General features: G+C 36.0%; 1 protein-coding gene across 3 annotated transcripts in view; it reads left to right on the plus strand.

Annotated features, from left to right (window-relative positions):
- Positions 1-8,049, plus strand: part of PTPN3 (protein tyrosine phosphatase non-receptor type 3) — a 178,691-nt gene extending 170,642 nt beyond the window's left edge. For all 3 annotated transcript variants that reach the window (XM_054817305.1, XM_054817306.1, XM_054817308.1), the window contains exon 27: positions 439-8,049. In XM_054817305.1, the coding sequence (XP_054673280.1) occupies positions 439-516 (78 nt within the window). In that variant the 3' untranslated portion in view covers positions 517-8,049. The remainder of the gene's footprint in view (positions 1-438) is intronic.
- Positions 8,050-10,444: the final 2,395 nt, after the last annotated feature.

A 10,444-nucleotide genomic window follows, 5' to 3' on the forward strand; every position in this document is an offset into this window, starting at 1 on the left:
AATATTTAACTGCAGGACTGGCAAGGTTAGAATACCCATAGTAATCATGTAACAGTACCAAAAAAAAAAGACGAGATATATAAAGAACATAAATAACTAGTTGAACTTAAAGTTGGAAGAATCACGTAAATTTGCATAGCTTTTACAAATAGATCCTATTCCCTGAGACTTAAGAATGTGTTCTTTTAAATTTGGGGATTGTGTTTTCCTTGGTGTGAGATTTTTAATGCTTGTCCTTCAAAGAAGAGTAAATGTTACCTTTGTTTACTGTGAACACAGCCAGGAGAGTTGGATTTTCTCCTTCCGTCTTTGTATCTCCTCTCCTGTCATTGTCCAGGAGAAAAGGAAGCAGTGGGACTGTGAGTCCTATTAAACGCTACTGTATAATCAGGAATTTAACTAATCATCCATAAATGTTTTTGGTTTTTTCTTACACAGAGTCAATACAAATTTGTTTGTGAAGCTATTCTTCGTGTTTACAAGGAAGGATTGGTTCGACCACTGGATTCCAGTTAGCACAGCAGTGAAGGATGAATTCTTTTTTCCCCTAAAAAGACTGCTCTTTACTTAAAGCAAGGGCTTGTTTCTGAAATCAACTAGAATGGACTAGAAGCCCATGAAAAGACGGATGAGCACATTTGAACTGTGGCACTTTAAATTTCTCAAGAAGATTGCTAAATCATGTACAGTATAACGAAGTCATGTAGATAAATGAGAGCAATTGTGTGTAATATGCTTTATTCACATAGACACCGTAAACAATCATGGAAACCTTAATACATCTTTTACTGCCTTAAAACACCCTTCGCTTTGGAAGTTACAAAGGTCCTTGTGTTTCTTTTGAAAATGCAAAAAGAAAACTAGTAGTATTGAGATGATTCAGCTTAAGAGAAGGTATTTAATATCTTTGTATTGTATGAAAGTTCATTGGAGGTGAATATTTGTAACTTTCTTATTAGGACACTAAATATTCATGGAAATGTAACCTTGACTTCTAAAAGGCTGACAAAGAGCTTTAAAGGCTAATGCATAACTACTGAACATTAAGATCTGGAGAAATTAAGTATTCAGTTACCATAAATCTATTAGTAAGTATGCCAGCTGTTATAATATGCTTCTTAGAAATCACATCTACTGTATGTGATGTGCAAAATAATGCTGCATTTAAGCATTTATGCAGATGGTACAGTCGACATCTTCTGTTGATCAATTTTAATTGCACCTTGCCCTTTTAACAGTGACCTACTTCTTACAGTTTTAGTTATTGTACTCCTTATCTTCTGTTTCTGCTGTCCATCTCCTTTATACTTTTTTTACAGCTGTTTCTACATGTGGACTGAAAACATTTTAACTTAAAATAAGGTTTAATTTAATCTGTCGCCTTTGTTGCCATGTGTATTTATGAGTTCTCAGATGTAAATGTGGATTAATGTTGCACACAAGTACTAGACTTTTGACTTACTGTATATGCAAAGTAGTCTTATCCAATACTGGAAGAAAAATTACTACTGAACCCATCAAATATGTTGCTGCTAATTCAAGGTGTGAAGCTTACAAGGGCACAGGTGTTGCTAGTGTTCAGATGGTGATAAAATGTTGACTTGCTGCCCTTCGGCAAAAACTGCTCTTATCCAGTGAAACGCAACTCCCTTTTGCAAGAGTTCTGCGGATTTACTGTGTTTCTTCCTTTATGGAAATGCAGCTAAATTCACATGAAGACTTACACGGAAAGAGAGAACGAATTTGTACATTGATGAATAATTCACCCTAAGGTACACTGGTTTCCATTTCATTTCAAATGGGAGAATTGGACTTTTCTGAACAATATAACCACATTTGTATGATGTTAATTTATTTTGTGTGTGCTTTTTGATTACCCTGAGACAGTTCTTCATTTTTGAATAGTGTTTAAAAAAAATATTCTAAGGGACTCTTTAAAACTGTTATTTAAAAGATTAGTCCTAACTAAGGAAAAATTTTTATGGGGCATACTAGCCAGATGTTTATATATGTATAAGAGAAAATTAGATAATTTTCTTTTTAGAGATATATATACACACACACATATTCAGATATATTTTAGAATTATGGTTTGTATTATGAATATTATCATTTATATCTGGAGTTTCATTATAGAAACTGCCACAGCTGTACAATATGCATCTCTCATGTTACCAGAAGGTTATGTTTTTCCCCCAGGAGATAGCTGAAAAGTGAATGTAGGATGTGCTAAATTGCTGATTCTCATCTTCTGCAGGCTTGGTCCTTTCTTCAAGATTCCACTATTAGTTATAGGTTAAGATGATGCCCGATTACTATTTACTGATCGAAATTGGAACACGCAGGGTAATTGGCAACATGGAAAGCTTCTTGGCTTTGTTAGGTTGAAGGGCGAATAGGTTTGTGCTTGTTCTTACATGCTGCATTCCAGATTTCATTTTCACTGTTGTTTTTGTAGTATTTTAGATTATTATTCTCTTGCTTGATTGGGCACGGATTGGAAGGCAAGAGACTGTAACTGTGTTTCATTCTTAACGTGCTAAACTGCATCAGGTCATTCAATCTCTCTGTGACTCTAAATGTAGAACGATACTGGACATGCACATGTTGCTGGGGAAGCTTTTTCGATAAATATATGTGGAGAAGTGTTATACAAGTGCAGGCTGCCTGCTGCTGTTAGAATATTGAGCAGTGAGAAAACCCAGTGGCTCTTTCCCACGTGAAGAGTAGTGGGCACTAAAGAACCTATGCCTGCTGAGTAGTTAACAAAAGTCTCCCTCGGGTTTTGTGTGTGCCTTTCTGTTAAAATATCTCTTTTTTTTCTTTTTTTCTTTTTTTAAGTTTTGTTGTGCCCGGGTCTCAAAGTCATCCCTTGCAGTTGGCATGACTTGCAATTAATAGTTTGTCAAGAAGTGAGAAAGGCATGGAGGAGAAAATCAAGAAAATAAATAGTAAGATAATATTTAGAGCATCTCTTTGTGACATCTGTTTCTGTCATGGAAGTGTTTGATTAAACTTATGGCTTATTTGTGTTCAAGGTTATTGCTATATTCCTATCGCTATTTATGTTTCTTCATGTTGAATATGTATTTACCAAAACACTGTAAAATTATTCCTTATATAACTCCAGTCTCAAGACACTTGGTATAGGCTTGACTTAACGTTAATATGTGTGTGTTTAAATGATGATGGTTATATTGTGACGACAAATGCTGCTCTTGTTCTGCTGAACTTAGATGGTTTTGGTAATACCATTCATGAACTCTTACTTGGATTTTTAATGACTTGTTTGAAATAATTGCTGGCCACTGAGGGACTACTCAAAGCTATAAAAATAGTAATCTCGGTAATATTTGATTTATTTTTTTGTAAAACCATAGAGCAAATATTAACTACACAAGTATCTTGTACATTGTGTCCATCTTTATTTCAGTCTTGCTGGGTTTTGCACATGTACCTGTAGGGCCCGTAAGGGAGAATGAAGGGGGCTTTGTCTTCTCTCTGTAGTGTGTGATGACTTTGCACTGAATGAAGTATGCCTTAGGTTTGATCTTGCAATGAAAGCATAATTGTGAAACATCCTCTTAATGCGGGCTTTTGTTTCCACAAGAATTAGGGAATTAAAAAGACACAGAGTTGATTGATTTTTTTTTTTTTTTTTTTTTTTTGGTAGGAGTTAAAACTCCTAACACAAAATTTTTAACTGTCAAGCAATTGACAAATAGCAGAAAATGCTGCGAAGTCAAGATTCTGTGTAACCTTCATAAACAGTTTAACCTCGATTTTGCCTGTGCTTGTGTAATCATGACAATAAGTATTCAAAATTTCTAGCATGGTGGTAGATGAAGAGGGAGTAGTAAGCCTTTGAGGTTTTCATCACTGTGAAATACACTAACATTTATTCTGCAGAATTAAAGAAATTTTAAGTAAGTGGCTTTATATTTGTTACAGAAGTAACTAAAATGCCTATTCAGAGTGTCTTCAGAAATATCACAGGGGAACACTTCTGAGACGGAGGTGGGAGGGACAGATCTTACCATGTATTGAAAATGAGAAAAATGGTGCCCAAAACCATGAATGCCTTTTGTGTAAGAGGATGTATGAAATATGAATCATTAAAATACAACCAAACCTTGAATAGTGGTGGTGTTTTGCAAAAAAAAAAAAAAAAAAAAAAAAAATATTTTGTAATCCAGGGGTTTGCTTTCAACAATCCTGTCTTTTAGGTGTTGGTACTAAATTACATGCAACCAAAATGTACCTAAGAATTCAGCAATAGCTCTTCATATACACTCGTTTTTAACAGTTGTTTCTTTTTTTTCCCCTCTGTTTTTCTACTACGCAATACTTGGTTAAAAATATATATATATTTTAGAAGGATTATAGATCTGAAATATCTAATGAACTATGCATTTGCTTTATTACAAGCATAATATGATATTGTTTTACAACAAGTTCTTCCCTGTAGATAGTGTTCTTATGTGTCAGACTAAATGCATAAATGGTCCACTGATTGAAAATGTGGAAAATAGACATGCATGGTTCATATTCAATCAATTAAATTTTAAACATAGTTGTTTCACTGATAATGGATTTATTGTTATATCCTGAAATGTAGCATTTAAGTGCAAGTTTATTTTACTCACTCACATAAAGCCTTTCCAGAAAGAATGTGCTCTGGGAAATGTTTGTATTTCAATTGGTAACCTGCAATTAGTCTACTTGGTTAAAAGCATTTATTAATTGAGATTGTATAGAAGGTAAAGTTGTGTCATGAAATACTTTGTTCAAAGGCAGTTGAAAGCCAAGTGAATGATTAATTCATTATATAAAACATAATGTTTTGATTAAATGGATTCTCTTGCATTTCAGTTCTGACACTGATAGTGTTAAGCCATCTCAGATGACTGTCTGTTTTAACAATAGTATTATATTAACAGTTTAAATATAGCAATCTAATGCAATATGATTTAGGTTTAGTGTACTTTAACATATTTAATGTTCCGGTTGTTCAGTAGCTGTACAAGCTTCAAACAATAGTATCCACAATCACTGAAATTTGTCGTCTTTAAAAAAAAAAAAAAAAAGTAAGTTTCTCTGAATGGAAAAGGAAGGAGTAGCGCATGGTATTGATAGATCTATTGATTTGATATAGATCATTTCTCAGTTCAGACTAACCCTGTGACAGTAGTGGTCTGATTTGACCACTGATATAAAGAGCAGTTGGAGCAATTGTTGAGGACCCAGAATATAATGGAAAAAGCAATTTGTGTGGACTGTTGACACTGTTTAGTTTTGGCTGTAGTTAAGAGACTAGTAACTCTTGTCCTTTTTTTTTTTTTTTTAAAAGACAAATTCATCTTAAGAGGAGGTGGCTTTGGGAATGGAGAGTAGAATGTGCCTTTATTGACACTCCTAATTTTGTTGCAGACTACTTGGATAAGAGACTTGGATTGGGATAAGAGTCTTAGATTGTATGTTATTTCAAGCTTAGCTGCAGGTTTTGAATCTCTAGTGAAATTCGTATTTAAAGTATCAAAGCATTGATTTTCATAGACATGAATGAAACACTTCAATTTACTGTTAGTTGCTTGACTTCTGTTTTCTTGGCTTTCATGATGTCATTTCTTGAGTTGTCATTGTTTTACCTTATAAAAACACTTTGAGGTTTTCCACAACTGAAAAACTGGCTTTGTCACAGACAGTCCAAATGATGTTGCTGATGCCTAAGATACGACGTTACTTACACCTGCTGAAGGTGCAATGTGGTGTTCAGACCAGCCTGAACTGAGCTCCGCTCTGAGAAATTTAAACAGTGCTGCGAACAGCGGTAAAATCATTAAGATATTTTGAAAAAGCATATAGGAAATGTTTTCTTTAGGGCAGATAAGACCTTTTTTTTATTGTAAAAAAGAACATTAATTTGTGAGGATGAAAATGTTTAACAGGTAAGGTAGGGGTAGGAAATGCAAGATTTTTTTTCCCTTTTCAGAACACTTTTCTATGTTTGTGTATCATTCCTCTTGGAGCAATTTCTTTACTAAAGAGCCCTACTGTTAATGGGATTTAATTTTTGTCAAACTGACCTAGAAAATAATTATAAGTTGAACTTTTTCCTAATTTACTGCTTTGCACTTTTAAGTAACATTAAACAAAACTGAAATATTTTTTTCTAAAAATTATTTTGGCTGTTTTCATTTGGTATCTTCTTAGGAGACATAAATGGAACCCAAATGCGGCTGGGTAACTAGTGAGGTTGCCACGCATGCTAAGAGGAAACAGATGCTTTGCTAGATCTATTAAGTCCATTACCTAACATCAGTTACCAACTGAAACCAGTCTAGCATCGTATTTCTATCAGCCTTTTGCAGAATAACCATTTGTAAATAAGTCTTTGGAGCTTGCTCTCCCAAGCGTCGGGAAGTCTTCTTGTGCTAAGCTAGAATCAATGCTTTAAAAAAAAAAAAAACCCCACACAAAAAAACTCCCAACCAAATGGAAATCTGAAATTTCAAGTGAGGAAGGACTATTTACCAAAATCTATATAAAACACGCTTATACCTTTTACAAGGGAAAAAACCAATTTCTCTGTAAAAAAAAAAAAAAAGCAAGCTGCTAGAAGTGTCATCTGTGCTGTGACTGCATCTTACGTAGTCATAAACCAAATCAGTTCTCAATTAGTAAGTAATACGGCCGCTAAAGCACAGAAAAATCGACATTGACCCAACCGCCTGATTAATTGCTCAACTTTCTTGCGAAGGGTTGGTTGCAATCCTGGTTCGGAAGTCCTTGCTGCAGAACGGAAGGAGAAGGGGCTTCCTTCCTTCCTTGGGGAAGAGACTGAAAGCCTGCTCAGTAAATCAGCAGTATCTGGATTGACCTTAGTGGGGCTGGACTTGTATTATCTAACCTGAGCAGTCTGGTTGAAAGTACAGTCAAGTGTATCTATATAAGTTTGCAAGAACAGTGAAGCCCATTCCAGGAAAAAAAGCTCAGACCAGCAGTGTTAATTTTCATGGGCTTCGTTTGCTTCAGTTAAGCGGCAGGTTAGCGTGGCAGCAGCTGAGTTATTCTTGATCAGTGCCCTTCTAATTCAGAGCTTCACATACGCGAATGAAAACCTGGTATAACTGTTGTTTCCTAGGTGTTTTTAACAGAAATTAAATTACTGTCTGTAGAAATTAGGTGGGGAATTAACATATGTGCTCAAATGTAAATATATTTCAAATCCAGACTTTGCAAAATAAATTACAAGTATCAATGCTTATATTCCAGGGACCTGTGCAGTTAGTACTAAACATTATTTATGTAGATTTTCACTCTTCGTTGTGTAACCATAATAGAGAAATACAAGATAAATAATGGGGACGGTCCCATCAAGGGTTTGGAAATCTGCCAGGCATTCATAATAACAAATGGCCATTGGTTAAAACTGACCTTCATTGCGACTGATACAAAAATGTGCTTAATAGTACTGGAATAAATTACATAACAGCTGGGAAAGCCAAAGTAATGTTTTTGCAAGCTTGCAAAAAAATCCACTATTCTAGTCCCTAAGTTGGTATTTACATATACGTTCAGTTAGTGGTTTTGTCAGAGGTGTAGAAAGAGCTTGGGAGATGATATCCATTCAGTGACTCTGGCTATTTTTTTTTTTTTTTTTTAAATGGTTGTATCTATAGCACTCTATAGTTTCTTCTTCTGAGATCTTAGGTGCCAGTGCATTAAAAGAATAAAAGAATGTATTTGATGTATTTGGAAGGTAAGGAAAGAGTTTATTTTGTATTCTAAGCTGTACTTTTCTTTTAAATAATTTGAAATGTAAATTGATGTTGATATTACAAAGCTTAATTTATTGTTTAAAAATGTAGACACTTCTTGAAATGAATGTATCATTTTTCTTTTTTATTTTTATAGGAATAAAGTATTGGTTAATGTTTTCAGTATAGTTTTCTTGGGTTTTGGAACTGTTTTGAACGAAAATATTACAGCCACCATTTTATGCTTATTGGTTATATGGCTAATGGTGAAATAAAGCATTTTTGGCTATATGGTTTTACTGTGGCTTTATTCAAGAAGAAAATAAGAGTTGCATGAAAATGTTACCTTTAAAATCCTTTTAAAAAAAATCACGCATGGCTGCAGCTTGAATTTTATCTAAGCAGGCAAACATGTATGGAAAGCGTCTGCTCTGTATAGATACAGTGTATAATTCTTTCATAAATAGCTTGCTGGAGAAATAAAGCAACCAAGTAAGCCACAAATTCTTAGGAATATTTCACTTGCAACAATTTTATAAAAGAGGATTATCTCGATTAATTAGACCAGTAAACCTTTGCACTCAGGAGATACAAGGCCACATAAACAAGTGTTTGAGCGTAGATTTTCTCTTTTGCTACTAGGTATAAAATGTGCAGACTGCCCTTCCTTTTGGGATTTCCCACATCCTCACGGTACTCCCGAGGTGTCCGAGTAGTCGTAGCTTCTACACCCTCTGTTGCTCCAGGGTGGTTGTCACTTTCACAACAAACCAGAGCCCAGTAATGCTGTTCTTGAATTATTTCTGTTTACATGTGTATGTGAAAATGCAAGTTTATAAGTTTCAAAATAGAAAACACACTGAAGATTGAATCCAACGCTACCAGATGGATGGAGCATTGACCTTAAAATATGTTTGGGATTCGGTTAAGAACTGGGATGGTTGTTAGTAAGCACTTCTTACTGTTTACAAGACACGGCTCTGCCTACTGATTAGTCTTTTTAAGCATGATGCCAGTAATCCTTCATGAAGCAGCTATGAATTCAATGAAATCTTGGTGAAAGAAAGTATAAGAGCAAAACCACCGCTCTGGGCAGCTTGGACATGGGATATGCATGCAGGTTAGAATCTCTTCTAGGTGCATGGGAAGCTGCCAAGATGAAGTTTTTGGTGGAAATTCATATGAAACAGTTTACAGAAAGAAGTACCAGCGTCTTTGCAGCTTGTTGGCAGGATAGGGTGCAGGCGCACCTTTTGGAGGAGATAAGGCAGAAGTAGACTCCAAGCCCATGGCTGTATCGTCAAGACTGGCACAGCTGATTGCTGGTGGGGAGAAGAGGCTCTGAATGTGCCTGGTGTTAAAGGTGACTTCAGACAATGCAAGATATTCCATTCCTATGCAATCCTTTAAAATCCTTATGATATCGGCAGCCCCGCAGAGGAACGAGGTGCTCTGCCACAAAGCAGGAGTATGCAAGAGGTGTCTTTATGTAACTCATGTCTGGCAAAGACAATTGGGAAGATATGTGTTAAACTTGCATTTCCCAATATATGTATTATTTCCATGTATAGCTTTTTGGTGCTACATCTCAGTGATATAAAGATTTTCAAGCAGTGGCTCCATTTAGCTTATGTTCCTTGCAATACTTAAATATTTTAACAAATATAATAAAAATTATACAATATCCAATTTCATCTTGATTTGGAATTAAATTCCCTTTTTTGTATAGTCTTAGTATAACTAAATTGATTTCCATGTGCTAAAAAATAAATATGTAATGGTAGCATGTGCAAAAGCTAATCTGCTAAGAAAGCTTGTCTTGCCATTTGAATGACAAAATCCAAAGTTTTCCATTTGTTAAAAAGAAGGACCATGTGAGAATAACCGAAAGGTGTTTGGGGAGACTGCGATCACTGCTGCTGATCTCTGGGTTCAGAGCCAGTTCGGTTTCCCAGGTCCATCTCCAGGGATGAGGGACATCAGTATTTCCCTGGAGTATGCTAAAGGGCCGGACTCCGTGTAACTCGTGCAGTCTCATGTGTTAGGCTGACACTGCTATTGGGGAGCTTGGAGACCCTCAACACCCTGTGTTTTAAAGCAGAAGTACTCTGATTTATTTTTCCTGTTTCATTGAGTTTTAGCATAGAATCACAGAATGGTTTGGGTTGGAAGGGACCTCAAAGACCATCTAGTTCCAACCCCCCTGCCATGGGCAGGGACACCCTCCACTAGACCACGTTGCCCAAAGCCCCATCCAACCTGGTCTTGAACATCCACCCACAGAAGATGCAACATTGACCATAACGGGAGCCTTTAGTTCTCCCATGCAGCTATTACAATTTAAACAAAAAGTTATTTGGCACCGATAGGAGAAGTTTCCTGAGCGCTAGGTCTGTCTCTCAAGCACAGCGGGTAGTTGTATCGGGGGCAGTCAGGCTGCACCGGCACTCGTGATGGTGTGGGCTGAGGTGTCAGTAATGCTGATGGTAATACCGAGATTGGGGGGGGGGGGTGTGTGTGTGTGAAAAACAGCGCTGTGTAGATCAATGTAGCCCACAGAATACCATAGGGGTACTGATTGCTAATGGGTTGGTCTTAATGAAGTTTAACTTTGGTCTTCAGAGCTTTCTGTGTCAGTACAAATGCCCTGAGCTTTTTAGACCTTATATATTCCATTCAAAATT

The sequence above is a fragment of the Grus americana genome, chromosome 2 (assembly GCF_028858705.1).
Source record: "Grus americana isolate bGruAme1 chromosome 2, bGruAme1.mat, whole genome shotgun sequence".
Taxonomy (NCBI): domain Eukaryota; kingdom Metazoa; phylum Chordata; class Aves; order Gruiformes; family Gruidae; genus Grus; species Grus americana.